This window comes from Phaenicophaeus curvirostris, chromosome 14 (assembly GCF_032191515.1).
Source record: "Phaenicophaeus curvirostris isolate KB17595 chromosome 14, BPBGC_Pcur_1.0, whole genome shotgun sequence".
NCBI classification, from domain to species: domain Eukaryota; kingdom Metazoa; phylum Chordata; class Aves; order Cuculiformes; family Cuculidae; genus Phaenicophaeus; species Phaenicophaeus curvirostris.
In genome coordinates, this window is record NC_091405.1 from 12,081,302 (window position 1) to 12,097,579 (window position 16,278).

Sequence of the window (16,278 nt, forward strand, 5' to 3'; positions counted from 1 at the left end):
AAAGAATAAATTGAACTCCTTCTAAAGGTTTTGATGTTGCTAGCAAAGTTCCTGAGTGCAGAAGTTAATTTCATGCCTGAGGATGGGTGGCCTTCCCAATACAAAGATGTCCCCAAGGAGCAGAAAAGTTGTTTAGCTCAGTCTCTGCTGTAAGCAGCATCGAGCGCAAGCTCAGCCAAACAGGCTTTCCCAGCTGAGCGCTTGGGTGCTTGTATTGGTATTCTCTGTAGGTGTCTCTTAGCAGCCAGAAGCAGCAGTAAGGACCAGCCTATCCACCTGTGCTCCTCACTGCTAGCCAGCAAGCTAGATGAGTAATTCCTCTTCTTGTGCATTGGAGAATTCTCCTTCTGTCTACCAGGACTGCAGGGCCTAAACCCCATACAGACTCTGGCCTTGCTAGTGGCAACAGACCTTGGCAAAGCAGTCTAGCTCAAAGAACAAAATGGGGATCTGGTGCAGAGAATGCCGCTTTGTTTTGGGAAAGCCATTGCTCAGTAAAAGCAGTTGTGATTCATGCAATGAGGTTGTATTTGGGCTTGACTTTGTCTTGCACCTGAGCACCCTAGCAGTACAACTTGACCTATTTTATTTCTATTCCCTCTCTGCCAAAGACTTCTTTGTAGTTATTCTGCAGGCAGTATTCTGAGATCTAGTTCTGTTGTTGCGCTCCCCTGTCACATCCTGAATGCTGTGTATTTTCTTATAGATTGCTGTATCTCCTGGCAGCAGTGTTAGTTCCCTGACTGCAGTCACAGCCATGAGTAGCACTTCTGTCACAGATGCTTCTATGCCCAGGTAAAGAGATCATCTATTAAATAATATATTCGCAGCTGAACAGATACTGTCCTTCAGGGTGGCACAGAGCTGTAGTGTATCGTGTAGGAGAGGAGATTGTAACCAGGGTTGGAAAATGGCCTAAGTCCCAATGTCCCTATATGGGCAACTCTTTGAATCTCTAACACGTCATGGAGCATGCCTGTTGTCATCCAAGGGACCTCTCTTATTGCATCTCAGTTTTGTTGCTTTACATGCTTCTCCCAAAGGGCTGTCATTGTTTACAGGTAAGAGAACTCTGCAGCCACCAAGGACAGGGAGATAATTGGGACTGTTATGAAAATCTCAGTAGTGTCACGGTGGGCTTGGCTGCATGACATGTGCAAAATTCACTTAAAGGGGCTGGAAATAGGACAAGGACCTATCCCATAGTGTCCTGGTTCTCCCTAAACTGTGAAATGAAGATATAACAGGTCCCTTCTCTCACTGATACCTTGAATTCTAAAACCACTGTGATGCCTCTCTACTTTTTGTTTCCACTTGCTCTCTCTTTGGGCTGTATGGATGCTAAGAGATACAGGTGTTAGTTGACAGGGAGTGACTAACCCTGGTGGAAAGAGCAAGGCCTTGGGGAACACTGGTGAAGTTTGGCTACAGCTCGTCCATTGACCTGTAGCTCTCATCTCCTCATCTTGAGTGATGAAGATCTGTGTTAATTAGGTTGGCCTGCTTGATTTGTTTCTGTTTTCTGCAGGCCGTCGGAAGACTTGACTGTGAGCCCCAAGATGCAGCTGGACACCAGTCTCACGCTGAGCAGCAGTAGCAGCAGTCTCCAGACTAGTCCTAGGAGCCATGCTGTTCTTATCCCAGGCCTCCCTGACAAGCTAACACCAAAGGCACCTGTTCCCGTAAGGCTCCAAATGCTGCTCCCTTCCTTCTCTTCTTGAGCCCAGGGATGTCTCTCTACAGGCCTGCACAAGCTGATATTAGATTTATTTGGATAGTAACAGGGCCAGCATTTTCCCTTCGGAAAGCACAGCTGCCAGCACAGATCTGCAGCCAGGTTTACCAGTATTAACAGAACTCGACCTCGGCATGCAGCAGCACACCTCTGAAAACTAGAGACATCTCTTGCTTGCGCTGTTGCTATCACAGTGTGTGGAAATGGCCAGCCTGTTAGTTAGGAAACAGTGCTACCTGGAAGGTTTTTTTCCTCCCTGCTCCTCTTATGGCCCTGAAACAATGCTTTCACATTTCTTAATTTTTATTCCCAGGTGCGATGTAAACCAGATTATGACCAGAGCTTGAAATTGAAATAAGCTTTCAGTCCTGGTGATATTCAATGTTAAAATTAAACTTTTCCCTCAAAAAGAAGGGATCCTGGAGCCAAGCAGGGAGGGAGAACTGGTATTACTTTTTTTTTTTTGAAAGTGCTCAAACTAGCATTAGCTCACGTCTGATGTTAGCCCAGCTGAGAGTCCATTACGAGTCTTGGGCCCTTCTCTGCTGAGCAGAGTGGAAGCACAGGGATCATGTGAGGAAGGGATACAGCTGGCTGTTTCCAGGGGTGGTTGATGTAAGGTGTAAGGTACCAAGGCTTTTCGGAGTGTCTCCACATTACCTTGAAGGCTCTTGTTTGATGTTTGTATTCAGGTCACACCGGGAAACCCCTCTCTAGCCCTGGAACTGCAGGAGCTGGAGCCCTTGGTAGTGCCTCAGGCTTCTCCCACGCGTGAGCGCTCGCCGGATGTTATTTCCTCTGCTTCCACAGCCATGTCCCAGGATATTCCAGAGATTGCTTCTGAGACCTTGCAACGGAGCTTTGGGGCAGCTCCGTCTGGGCTTTCTGCAGAGGTGCTGGAGCCCAGTCATCACGTAGACAGTATGGCATCTGCTGCCTCAGCCTTGCATTTGCTGTCTCCAAGGAACCGGCACAATTCCGAGCACAGCCACCACTCTTTGGACATGCCTCCAGTGGAGGTGGACAGACTGAATGCTCCATCCTTACTGGAGACTGCTTTAACTCAGGAAAATGCATCTTCTGACAGTGTTGTGAGTCAGCCATGGCCAGCAGCTCCTGACATAACCAGAGAAACCAGGAACAGCATGGCAGACAGGTAATCACTCGGTTTGTCTTACTTAGGGCAATTTCTTTGCACTTGCCAAATTGCTAGGTTGGTGGAAAGCTGATGTTGTGATTAAACTGGAACAGTTCTCCATCCCTCCTTTTCCTTAAAGGTTCTGATGATTCAACCTTCCTGTGTGCCTGGTCTGTCCTGGACTTCCTAGGCCAGCTCTAACAATTTGTGCTCTCTTGTACCCCCCACAGCATAAAGGATTTCTGTTGAGAAAGTGAAAAGTCTACTTTATTGGCTTTCACGTTCATGTGGGAACAGAGATCAGATGGGATTTACTTTTTTTTGAAAAAAAAACAAACCAAAAACCAGTGCAAACTAAATGGTGCCCCAGGTAGCATATTCCTGCATGCTCTTATTGAAGGGACTCGGCTCATAATGGACAGGTTTGATTCTAGCTTAATTGTATATTTCTTTTTTATGATTGGCTTTGTGCAACTAGCATTATAATCAGTGTTCAGCTACCTGAAAGTTGTAGAGAGGAGGGAGCTGTCCTCTTCTCCCAAGTGACAGGGGACAGGACAAGAGGGAATGGCCTCAAGCTCCACCAGGGGAGGTTCAGGCTGGACGTCAGAAAAAAAAAAATTCACAGCAAGGGTCATTGGGCACTGGCAGAGGCTGCCCAGGGAGGGGGTTGAGTCACCTTCCCTGGAGGTGTTTAAGGGATGGGTGGACGAGGTGCTGAGGGGCACAGTTTAGTGATTGATAGGAATGGTTGGACTCGATCCTGTGGGTCTTTCCCAACCTAGTGATTCTGTGATTACTTGAGGAAAACCAAACCCGAAATGATGCTGTTCACTCAAGTGCACTACTCTGACCATTCTGAGTAGTTGTTTACCTGTCTTGCATGGATGTCTGTTGGGAGACTGTGTTCTTGTTTGGTGCCTGAAGCGTAGCTTCTCTGCGCTTCAGGTCTCCATAAAAACTCCTGGAGAAACTGAAGTATTTACTCCCTCTAAATGGCATTTTCTATTCTCTGATAGGTGTGGGATTTTTGTTTAGGACCGTGTTTCATGATCTCCAATGAGAAGCAGAGTGGAAGATATTTTCATGATGGTATTTTCTTCTTTTTACTTCCTTTAGCCCAAGGGATGAGGTTGAAGAAAAGCACAAGAGCTCTTCCTATCATCGACACAGCTACCACCTGCTGCAGCATGACAGCCAGGATGCTAGTGCAGAACAAAGGTACCAGAGTGCTCACCCCCTTCTCTCGCCCTGCATGGACTCAGTTCAGGCTGCATTCGTGCTTCTGTCCCCAGCAAGCCTTCATGTGTGGGGTGAATGTCTTTGCTTTGTCTCCTGATGTAATGTGTGTATGCAGTCCAGCTTCTGTAACGTTCTGATAACTTCAGCTGATCACGAGATTGGCCTCTGGGCATTGTCCATATTACTCTCAGTAGGGAAAGGTTTGACCGTAGTGCTCCTAAGAGCATGGACCAGGCTTGGTGTAATTACTGGTGAAAACATATTTAAGGCCTCAGTTTCCAAATCCTGTGCCTTAGATAAGATAATGATGGTATCTCAAGAGTTAGTTTCTTGCTTTTGACGTCTTCATCAGCTACCCTAAAGTTACATGGGCACATTCTGTGTGCCTGGCAAGCTCAGCTCTGTTTAACAGCTGAGGGCTCATTCATAATCTGTGCTTAAATTCAGACTGAAGTGCGCAGCCTGTGTTGGATGGCTGGTCACACGCTTGCTAGGCTTAGCCTGGTTCTCCTCTGTTCCTGCAATGCTGTAAGGATATGCTGTGCTTGGGTTCCCTGCTGGGTCAGTGTCGCATCCCAGGGCTCACGTGCTGGTGTGTGATGCTGCAAGGACAGGCGTCATTCCAGCACACTGCATGAGCCACAGCCGTCCCTAATGCAGAGACCCTTCAGGTTTTGCAGTGCAGTGCTCGAGCTCAGCCTGAATTAAAACAGCACCAGAGGCTAATCTCTGCAGGGGTCTCTGTGTTACACATCAAGGTGGCAGGTGTCCCTTCGCTCTGTGACTCTGGCTGTGTGTGGATGAAGAGCAGAGGGTGAATCCACTCCCCTTACTTGACAGCATTAGCCTTCACTAGTGCAAGTGATGTCTTCTCCTCTGCTGTTCCTTCACAGTGACCATGATGATGAAGTTGCAAGCTTGGCTTCTACGTCAGGTGGATTTGGTACCAAAGCGTCTACGCAGCGGCTGCCTGTGAAGGACTGGAAAACGAAGGCATCCCCCCGGGCTTCCCCAAAGCTAAAGCGGAAGGGCAAGAAAGATGACGGGTACGCTGGGCTTTCCAGGATACAGGTGGCCATGGGACCAGCTGTCCAGGGCCACAACGCAATATAACTGTTAGCAGCAGGACCAGGGGCTGGGGCTGGGCTTGCAGCTAGGCGCTCCCAGCCCTCATCCCGTTTGGCAAATGGGTATACCCACAGAAAGTGGTGCTGATTACTCAGACACTGTCGGCCGCTCAGGGCTGTGGGAGTAGGTCCTGCACTTCTTTTCCAGCTGGGACTCCAGATACACAATGTAGCCTGGGCTTCAGAAGGGAGGGTGTGGGAGGTGACATGTATTGTGAGGGGACATTGGATCCATTTGTCTGCTTCAGTGAAGGCTTCATTGGAACTGAAGCTGTGACTATAGCGTAATGTGGCCTCTACTTCTGTTTGGCTTTTGAACGCTGGCCCAGAGCCCTTTTTCAACAGTAACCATCATTTGTTACCTGCTTGCTCCTTTTGTATGTTTCTAAACATACCCATATGAATGTATTCTAAGTGAAAATCGATGACTGGAAAAGTCTACTCATGGCAAATTGGACCAACCTGTCTGAATTAACATCAGGAAAGCAGCACGTCTTCTGCATAGGGCTCTCTGTCCCCTTCATGTATTCTCATAACTCTGATTTGGATCTCTGGCTATGCAGATTACAATATGGACTTACAGCACTAAGTTTCTGGCTGTGGGGCTGTACTCAGAAGCTTTTAGACTGTCATTTTTCCTGCCTCAGTCCTTTTAAAGTTGCTGAACGAATGCTGTCCAGGAATGACACGTTTGAATATTCAGAGCTCTGTGACTTTGGTGGAGAGAGACTTGCAGTATTAGTGGATTGGTTCAGTGCTTTTCTTTATTCTCCTGTATGCTGGAATGCATCACTAATTTCTTCACCTTGAGAGCTAGAATCATTCTAGATTATTTGAAGCTTATTAATTTTATATTTAACAAGCAAGTGCTTGGGTTTTCTTAAAATACCAGGAGACCTGCAAAAGCAATTTGGCAAAGTCTTTCCAGTTTTGTCCAAATTCAAAGCCAGGGAAATCATTGTGCATTGTTCTTTGTAAAAGTCTTTATTAAGACTTGGTTCAAATCTGCTCCTTGTGGAGGGACCAGTCTTTAAGGAACTTCAGGACTTGTGGATAGTGTAAATAGTGGAGTCACAGTGCTGTAAGGACTGGGATTTCATCACGTTCCCTTTGCTAGTCGTTATACTAGGCAAAACAGAAGCATGAGCTGGAGTGTAAAATCTAAAGCAACTGTAAAGCGTGTGAAGACTTGGATCATAAGAGCAGTTAATAGACATAATTTGATTACTGCTTTTCTCTTTTATTTCCAGAGATGTGAACCAGTCGCCAAGATCATCTAACAACCAGGTGAGTCAGAGCTGCTCTGCAGTCCGTCCCATGGGCTTGATGCTTCAGCTCTGCTGACCGTCTTACTAAAGACCTGAGGGAAAGTTCATCCTAGTTCTTTGAAGTGCTGTGGGCCCCTGCTGTGCCTGAGCAGGCTGAGATGGGGCTGTGCTTGAGCTTGGCATTGCTCTATTCTGACGTGTGCAGCAAGGAAGGAGCTGGTCAGTGCTGTCCAGACTGGTGGCTTCCTTCTCGCCTTTGCATATCGATGTGCATTTCTGTGTTCTCACAAGCCCTGTGTTATCCAAGACTCTACCATTCATTTCCTCTTCCCTGCTAAGATAACTCGCATGTATTGGCTGCAGGATAAGATATTTCCAGCGAAGTAAGGGTCACAGAGGGACTGACCTGTTGGAATTTCCTATCCCTGTTGATCTTGCCTTCATACCTAGTAGAAAAAGCTTTCAGCCTAGTTGCGTACACTTCTTAAACTGCCCTCAATGTGTGAGCCTGCTTTAGGTAGTTTGAGGAGTGAATAGACAATGACCTATAAATGTATGCTTCTGCAGTTGTTTGGTTATTCATAAACAAGTGAAAGAGCTGAAGAAGTGCTCTAGGAAACCCTCTTCTTATTCTACTTATTGCACAGCTCTTTTGTCAGTGTTTGAGGTCATTATCTAGGTTCACAGGCTTGAACTCTCTAGCCAAAAATGAATAGGATCTGTTTTCTCCTATTTTCTTTTAGATGCCATAGCTTTGAACGGGGGTCTTGAATCTAAACAGCTGATATTATAAGGACCCATTTATGAATTCCATGCAGGAACTTCATGTACATTGCTTTTATCAGTTTATTTCTTGGGACAAAAGTCAGAAATAGGTATTAAGGTGGCCCCATTTTCTGCTTTGTGCTATGCTTCAGTCCTAGGCACCGGGGTTCACTTAATACCTAGCAGAAAGATTGACTGACCTCTGATCCTGTTAGAAATGAATGCTTGTCCTCTCCACGCATAGGTGACACCAGAATTCCAGGATGAGCTGATGTGCATATTGAGGAACCAACAGCGGGAACTCTCTGAGTTGCGTCAGAACCAGATGGAACTGCTTCAGAAACTCACGGACCACCTTGATGCCATTCAGAGCTCCCTTATGGGCCACGTGGAGAGGGTGATTGACTCCCAGCAGGAGCAGGAGCGTATCCTTCTTTGCAAATGTTGTGTGGGGACTAAAGAGTGGAAGGCTGTGGGCAGACTAGAGACGTGACAAAAGTTGCACAAGCGTAATTATGGAATGATCTTTTCCCTCCTTTCCTCTTCAAGGCAAGTCAGTACTTGCACCAGAAATAGCATCTGACTGTTCTCTTCCCACTGCAGAAGAGTGAGTGAATGGCTGTGTGGGGCTAGGCTGCCTACAGGGACAGCTAAGTTAACTTGCAATATGTAGGGAACACTGCTGTTGTTCTTCTTTTAGCTGTTTGACTTTTCTACTACACCTTCCAGAGCTCTTCTCTCACTCATTTGTTTAAGGGCACCCTGTTGTTTACAGGAACACACCAGCAATGTGAAAGACTCCTCTTTCACCGGAGTTGTAGATTTGCTCTCACTGACCTTCTGGAAGCTGGTCTCCATTGTTGTGGAGAGGAGTGTTGAGAGGAAATGTGTTGTTTGTGCTCCTTAACATGCTTTCTCATTAGAGAGGAGACTAGACCGCGCGCTGACAGAAGGACAGCAGCGCAATGGGCAACTCCAGGAGCATCTGTCTCAGCAGCTATCTCAGTCCCTTTCCACTGCTATATGTAACCGTCTGGAGAGGACCGTTCGTGAGGAGATGAAGAAGACTGTTCCCCAGTGTGAGTGTTGCTGCCTAGGTTTTGAAGGTGGATCCCCGCCGCTAGCCCTGTAGGGACTGAAAGTGTGCTGCATAAAAGTGTTGGCACTGCATGAAGCAGGAGTTTGGTTACATGAAGACTAGTCACTGCACTTAACTGTTGTGGGCTCCACTGTATTTGGAGAAGAGAAGTTGTGGTTTGGAAGGAGTTTGAGGCTTCCAGAGGGGATGCCTTTTCAGAGAGCATGGTCTGGAGTCTCTTCAGTGGAAGAAGGCAAGAAAGGCTAATCGGTTTGGAAGTGCTGAGACTTAACCAGAGTGAACTTAAACTTGTCTTTGCTCTTACTTGACGCACTGGCACCATCCATGAAAGGAAATGTTCAAAGAAATGCTGGTGGGAAAGCCTTCTGCAGTGGTATCCACCATTCTGCTTGAAGCAGGGCTACACACTATTCTAGATCAGTTCAGCTGTGACTTTGTCCATGCAGGTCTTGAAAAATTTTCAATATTGGAGATTCCACAGCCTCCCTGGTGACTTCCGGAGCTGTACCACCTTCCTAGCAAAAAGCTACTCCTACTATCCAACCTTAGCTTCCCAAGCCAGAGCTTGTGACTGTTGCCCTTTGCTGTGTCATATCCAAGAAGAGTTTGACTCCATTTTCTTTTTTGGGTTTTGAAGTGTGACTCTGAGCTTAAAGCTGCACCTTTGACACGTTTGTGTTGTACCCCTAGGCATTTCCAAGAGCATGGACCCTGTTGCTGGCCAGCTAAGTAACACTATTGCCACAAAGCTCACTGCTGTTGAAGGGACGCTGAAAGAGAGTATCACCAAGCTAGTGAAATCAAAGGTAAGGAGAACGAGACTGCAGCTTTTCCTGGGGACATGGAGTTGTCACCTGCCTGGGTAGCAACTCCTTGTACCACTTCCTCACTTATAGCTCCAGGTTAGGTCCATTTAGCTGCCAGTGGTGTGTTCTGGTCTCATCAGAAGAGCAAGCTTGTTGTGTACTTCCTTGCCTGCTTTGCCTCATTAGCCCTTTATTTCATTTACCAAGTTGTTAAATTTATGCTAGAGATTCTCACCCCAGCAGTGGTTTTAGGGCCATCTTGGTTAGCCACGTGGTGAAAGTTTGGCTCTTCTGCTTTCTACTCTGTTCTCTATTTCTGCATTATTTCGGGAGCAGAAGCTTATTACTTAGCTTGGCAGGGAATGGTTGGTTGTGGGAGGGAAGCAGGGGAAGGGGAAAGGAGCCGTGCCTGACTGTGCCACTTCTTCTTGCTCTGAAGTTGAACTACAGGGAAATCATGATGTTCTTGGGCAGCCCCTCAGCAAGCAGAGGCTCTGCCTGCTGTAGTCGCGATGCAGCATTGTCAGTGGAAAGACTTGAGGCAATATACACTTCTGACCTTGGCCTGTCCCTAGTGTGAGCATGCTGTGGGGTCCTACAGTGTTCATTCACATCTTTATCCTGCAGCAGGCTGTTGTTAATTTTCTGGAATCTCTTCTGTGTGTGCTTGTAAGAACCTTACAGATACCATCGTGAGGGCGACGGCCGATACCCTGCAGGGGCCAATCCAGTCAGCTTACAGAGAAGCGTTTCAGAGCGTCGTGTTGCCCGCTTTTGAGAAGAGCTGCCAGTCCATGTTCCAGCAAATCAATGACACATTCAAGCTGGGCACACAGGAATGTGAGTAGGTTTCCTTCTCTGAGTTTTCTCTGCACAGCATTTTTGCATTAGTGGCTGACAACAAGTTGACTTTTCCTTGTGCCTTTGCCTTTCAGAGGTTCACTGGTGGCTGTTCAACCTCTTAGCTCGTCTACATGCTCCATTTCACCCTTGGGAAATGAGTGAGGGGACTTTTATATGTGGTGCTTTAAGAACAGATATATCTTATGTCTGTAGCCTGTGCAGCAAAACACTTGGCCTCTTTCTGTGAATCTGTGGCTTCATCTCTTGAGCAGAAAAGTTCAGCTTTGTAGGATTGCCCCATCCTGACACCAGGCAGATGGTGTATGGAGAGGGTAACAGTCCTGCAGCTTTGCTCTAGTCATAGAGGGGTAATGGAATTGAGGAAGGTTTAGAGAAAGGTACAGAGGTGATCAGAGGTTGAACAGTGGTCGGTCAGTGTAGGCATGGTCAGGTTGAAAAAAAGAAAGCTAGACTTCTAAGTAAGGAAAACTGTACACTGATGCACTGGAGAAGATCCTTCATCTGGTTCCTTGATCTTTTGGGAGGCCAGGCAGGTACTACTTTGCAGAGCTGGATTCTGAGGGAGGCTGAAGTTATCTAGTGCTGGCATAGCAACTTCTGTTGTCCGTAGATCTGCAGTGTCTCCAGATGTATGAAATAAAATACCCTCACTCCCACCTTTGTCTTGCCCTGAACAAACACCACCTGTAAAGGTCTGTTGCAAGAGAACTTGTGGCTTTGTTGCTGTGTTGTGTAATCCTGCTTGATAGGGAGGCTGCAAGCAGGGTTTCTAGGTTGGCGTGACATAGCCCAAGAGAAGGCTTGTGCCTCCTCCCATCCCTCCTGTTCTCCTACACTGGCTCAGTAACTGTTTCTGCTGCAGCTGGATTTCTGCCCTGACCATCTCCACAGGTACTAAAGGCACAAATGTCTTCCTCTCTCGTTATTGCAGATATCCAGCAGCTTGAGACTCACTTGAAGAACAAAAAGGTACGAGAGCAGGAGGCCCGGGATCCGCTGCTGAATCAGCTTCGACAGCTCATCAGCGCATTCCAGAGCACCACCGAGCAGCTGGCTTCCACTGTCGCAGCTAGTGTCCATGCTGAGGTGCAGCATCAGCTGCACATTATTGTGGGCAAGTAAGTTGGCAGCTAGGCCTGTGGAAGAGATGTCCTGGGGAGGTATACCTGTCTGTAACAAACCTCTACCTACTTACTTGTGGAATAAGCCATTTGCAACTCTAGGGCTGCTTGTTGGCTCAGTGCACCATGTGACAAAGTGCATGGACTGGTTTAATTGTGGCCCTGTAGAGCACAAAATGAAGACCACAGGGGGTTTCTAACAACCAGCTCTATTGCTGCCACTTGTGTGACCTTGGTGCCTGCTTTACAGTGTCCCACATGCATGTCAGAGGTCAGAAGGACCTGAAGCAGCCCAAAACTGCACTCAATTTTGACCAGCCTTTCTATTCTGAGATATTCTTCTGGTCTTTTGAAGGGTTTTCTTAACTCTATGTCCTCAAGCAACCTAAAGTTTCTGCAGGCTACTCTGTCCTTAGAATCGTAGAATCATTAAGGTTGGAAAAGACCTCTAAGATCATCAAGTCCAACCATCAACACAACACTAGCATGACTACTGAACCATGTCCTGAAGCATCACCTCTATATGTCTTGTACATCTCCAGGGATGGTGACTTCACCACTTCCAACTGCCCTGTAGCAATTTGTCCTTAACCATCCTGGTTTCAAGATGTGATTCTGGTGGTGGTTGCCGGGTATTAAGACTGGCCAGTGGTCACCTGTGGGGCAGAATGCCCCTATCTGGTTTTTTTCTGGTTTTCTTGTTTATCCTACTAAATAACAAACTGGTGCTGGCAGATCATAAAATGGAATTGTAGAATCATAGAATGGGTTGGGCTGCAAGGGACCTTAAACATCGTCTAGTTCCAACTCCCCTGCCATGGGCAGGGACGCTTTCATAGAATCATAGAATCATAGAATAACCAGGTTGGAAGAGACCCACTGGATCATCGAGTCCAACCATTATATTTTTGATAGGAATGGTTGGACTCGATGATCCAGTGGGTCTCTTCCAACCTGGTTATTCTATGATTCTATGATTCTATCTATTTTAAGCCACTAGAACACGTATCAGAGTGCATTGGGGTCTTCGATGCAGATCAGGCTTGCCAGGAAGGCTGCCAGACTAAATTCTGGTGGTGTTGCCCCAGGCTGCACGTGCTCCAGGGAAGTCCTGCTGTTCTACCTGTGACGTAGTGGGTTTGATACTTTTGTACCTTTTGTAAGAGAGGAGGATCCAGCTGTTGAGGTGGAAGGTGTAACACAGCAGCAGAGCCTATACTGTGAACTGGTCTCATGTGGAGGAGTCACAGGCTCAGTGGAAGTGTGATCTTGTGCTAAAGGTGTCCTCTGCAGGCTAGGAAACTGTCTCACAGATATGATGGAGAAAGCTGGGTTCTTTCAGGGATGAACTTAGAGCTGAGTAGCCTTGCCTATGAGCCAAAGGTGTTAAAGGTGTAGAACACAACATGACAAGAGACTTCCCTGAAACATCACTTTCCTACACACAATCACATCTTCCCCACGTACCCTGGGATGTTGTGTTGTTGGTCACAGAGCTACCCTAGATAACATGTTTTGTGACATGTTTCTGATGCCGGTGCCTCAGAGCAATTTGTATTAACCCTCTGAGAGGCTCATTGTAGTGTGCCTGTGCTTTCTCACAGGCACGAGCTTTGTGCAATGGAGTCCCTCAGCTCTTCATCTTCAGAGTTGCATGTTTTGGTTTTTTTTCAGCATGCAGGAGTCTATTTTGGCCCAGGTGCAGCGAGTCATTAAAGGAGAAGTGAGCCTGGCTATGAAGGAGCAGCAAGCAGCTGTGACTTCGAGCATCGTCCAGGCAATGCGCTCGGCTGCTGGGACTCCAATCCCCTCAGCTCACTTGGATTTCCAGTCTCAGCAAACTCACATCCTTCAGCTGCTCCAGCAGGGACACCTCAACCAAGCTTTCCAGCAGGTACTTTGATTTTCTGGTAATGGGTACAGCTGTGTGTTGGGGATGGAGTAGGAAGAAAAGCTCTTTTGAGGTGGGGACGTAATCCCACAACAACTTATACTGGAGTTGACTGAAAAGACCTGTGGCAGGAGACTGCTCAAGGGCTGCAGTTGCAGTCTCACGCAGGTTGAGACAGCCATGCAAGTTTGTAATTTGATGGCAGTTAAGTTCCTTCCTCCCTGCCTATGCCCTGTCAGGATAGTGTCAGCGCTCCAGTAAACCAGAGTGTTTTGCCATCAGCAGTGGCATGTGATGCACCCCTGAAGAGCAATGGCTTGATAAGCCTCTCCAGGCAGATCTACCAGCTGTGGCCTGACCTTGCCTTTGCCTTTGAACATGCAGGCAGATCCGTTTGAGCTGCTGCAGACAAATTCCTCTGGGAATAATCGCATTGCTGTGCCGGTGGGCTGGCAGGGGATGCAAACATGGGCTCACTCTGTGCTGCTAGCTGTAACCCGCTCCCCTCTGTCTGTCTGTGGTCTGTTCAGCTTAGGACAGACATGGTGTCCTCTGAATGTAGACTGAGAGCCTAAACATGGTCCCACTTGCATTTACGTCTTTGTAGGCTCTAACAGCAGCTGATCTCAACCTGGTCCTGTACGTCTGTGAGACTGTGGATACTCAGCAAGTATTTGGACAGCATCCATGCCCGCTGTCCCAGCCTGTACTGCTCTCTCTCATTCAGCAGCTCTCTTCAGATTTGGGTACTCGTACAGAACTGAAGCTGAAGTGAGTATAATCAGAGTGATGGGTCTGAACCTATGCAGACCTGTTCCTGGTTCTGGCTGTAAATTCACTGCCTGGAAGTGGAAGGTTGTGCTTTGTCAAACATTGGAGCTTGTGTATCCTGTTATTGATGTGTGAACAACTCGTAGTGACTTGGAAAAAGAGGTAGGCATGGCCACAGAAAGGAGGTGGTACCCAGTTGTAGGTGCTGTTACTTCCTGGATTGTGGTCTGGGCAGCGATCTCCTTTAACTGAGGAACAATTCCCCTATGAAGGCAAAAGGAGGGCTAGTGCCACATTTCCTGGGTAGCTCAATATCCAGAGCAGCTTTGCTCTGTCCTCAGTTCTTAACCTGCTGATGGACTTTGTCGGCAGTTTCTCATCGTGCCTGCCAGAGAGGTTAGTGGGAGGTGGCAGCAGTTGCTACTGGAAATACTGCCTGTTAGAAGTTCTAAGTAAAGCTCATGTGACACAATAGGGACAGTGTCGTGACAGACACTTGCCATGAACGTTTTTAGTGAGTGAGTCAAAACCCTTTATCTGGCCTAAAATCTTGAAAGGGTACCTGCAGGTTTTGACTATGGCTTGTATGGAAAATGACTTAAACTGAGTTTTAAACTCAAATTAAAAATAGGGGTAAAGCACGTTGGAAAAGCTGAAAAAGAGCTTTAAGTTACAGAAGAGCTGGTAATGAGAGTTGAAGTTGGGGCTGATAAGCTTAGGCTGGTCTGTTAGTGAAAACCTTTTGCAGCACCCACGTTGCCTTTTCTTAGGCTGCAGTTTGAAAGTTTATGGCTTGTCTCGCTCTTCCTTGCCCAATTCCTGTATAAATACAGGTATATTAGGAGGAGACCTTATGTATATCCCCATGTAAAATAAGCCTTACTGCTCAGCCTTCTTACTGCCTAGTAAGTGCCTGATTCTTATACTAAAAAGTCATCAAGGAAAATACACACAGAGCTGTGAGCAAGGCATGGCCTGTGGCCAAATGCCACCTCTAGCTCTGCAGGGAGTTCCAGCTTGCTGTTGTGCCTGCTCTGTTCAGGCAGATGGGTTGCATTGTGCGTCCTGCGGGCTGGAGGCTATGGGCTGCCCTTACGTGTTGGAGAAGGGGTAGGTGGACTCTGCTGTGAGTCAGTAACGTTTATTTTCTGATAGCTGAACGTACTGCACCGAGGATGATTGGGTGGGTGAGCAGAACTGCACATCTTCAGTGATGGAATGAACTGAATCGAACTGGGATCACATACTGGGTTTGGTTGTAACTTGGTCTTTCTCCCTCAGTTACTTGGAAGAAGCAGTGATGCACCTGGACCACAGTGACCCCATCACCCGAGACCACATGGGGTCAGTCATGAACCAGGTGCGGCAGAAACTCTTCCAGTTCCTGCAGGTGGAACCCCACAACACGCTGAGCAAGCCTGCCCGTCGCCTGATGATCATGCTCCAGGGCCTGGTCACCCCCGGCATGACCTAGGAGGACCTGGCTACCTTGTGGGCTGCTCTGTGGAAGCCCACCCAGCAGATCCAGTAGTTACTAACCACATATGGCTTGTGTTAAGAGCTCTTGCCAGGAAATCTATCAACATGTGTGTGATGTCTCTAAGGCAAATGCCGTCTGTGTATAGTCCCAAATAGTCACTGAACGCTCACTTGGCTTGTTTTTCCTAAATCGCCTCTTTTTGAGGGAGTTAAGCCTCCTCTTTGCCTGCCCATCCGTCCTGGAGGCCTGGCTGGAGTTCGAGTTGCACTCGGAAGAAGGTAGTGGATTTCTTGCCCCTTTAGTTCAGATTCTGCTGCCGGGAGCAGAGAAGGGAGGTGCTTGCTGAGCCCCGAGCAAGGGAGTTGCTGGGCACATGTGCTCCTCACTGACCAGAAACTTCATACCCAGGTCTTAGCCAAGGGCTCAAACTCCTTCTCCCTGGTGGGTCGAGTAGCTGGAAGGATGTCGGCTGAGCAGGAATGGGGAGGTCGTTAACTCCAGGTCCGCGCTGCTGTCAGCGTGGGGTGCCCAGCCCCTGCCGTGCAGCGCCGGGGGGTTGGGGCAGGGGCTGTGCGGGCGGGCAGGGGCCACGGGAGTAGCCAGAGGAGCTGCTCTGGGTCAGGATGGTCTGTGCAAGCCCCTGGGCCCCTTGGTTCTGTTGTGTATCGGAGCATGCCCGTGGTTCAGGCATTAGTTTTGGGTTTACACCAGGGTTTTTCTTTTTATCTAAATTTTGATTTTTTTTTTTTTTTTAAATAACATGAAGAACAATTCAATAAACGACTTTTTGAGAAAAAAAAAAAAGTGGAGACCTGCTTGTTGTGCGTGTGAAACATTGTCCAGGCTGGAACCTGGGGCGAGGGGCTGGGATGCCCTTTCAATTTATAGCCTGGAGAGAAGAGAAGGCTCTGAGGAGATGCTCTAGTGACCTTCCAGTACCTGAAGGGGCTACAAGAAAGCTGGGGAGGGGC

At 47.7% G+C, this 16,278-nt stretch overlaps 1 protein-coding gene across 1 annotated transcript in view; it reads left to right on the forward strand.

Annotated features, from left to right (window-relative positions):
* The window catches only part of EDC4 (enhancer of mRNA decapping 4), a 33,710-nt gene extending 17,605 nt beyond the window's left edge, over positions 1–16,105 (forward strand). Inside the window, exons 16-29 of the mRNA XM_069868400.1 lie at positions 707–795; positions 1,529–1,682; positions 2,428–2,891; positions 3,993–4,094; positions 5,009–5,161; positions 6,493–6,529; positions 7,520–7,700; positions 8,199–8,354; positions 9,065–9,180; positions 9,855–10,020; positions 10,976–11,162; positions 12,840–13,059; positions 13,664–13,827; positions 15,109–16,105. Of these exons, the coding sequence (XP_069724501.1) occupies positions 707–795; positions 1,529–1,682; positions 2,428–2,891; positions 3,993–4,094; positions 5,009–5,161; positions 6,493–6,529; positions 7,520–7,700; positions 8,199–8,354; positions 9,065–9,180; positions 9,855–10,020; positions 10,976–11,162; positions 12,840–13,059; positions 13,664–13,827; positions 15,109–15,301 (2,382 nt within the window). The 3' untranslated portion in view covers positions 15,302–16,105. The remainder of the gene's footprint in view (positions 1–706; positions 796–1,528; positions 1,683–2,427; positions 2,892–3,992; positions 4,095–5,008; positions 5,162–6,492; positions 6,530–7,519; positions 7,701–8,198; positions 8,355–9,064; positions 9,181–9,854; positions 10,021–10,975; positions 11,163–12,839; positions 13,060–13,663; positions 13,828–15,108) is intronic.
* Positions 16,106–16,278: the final 173 nt, after the last annotated feature.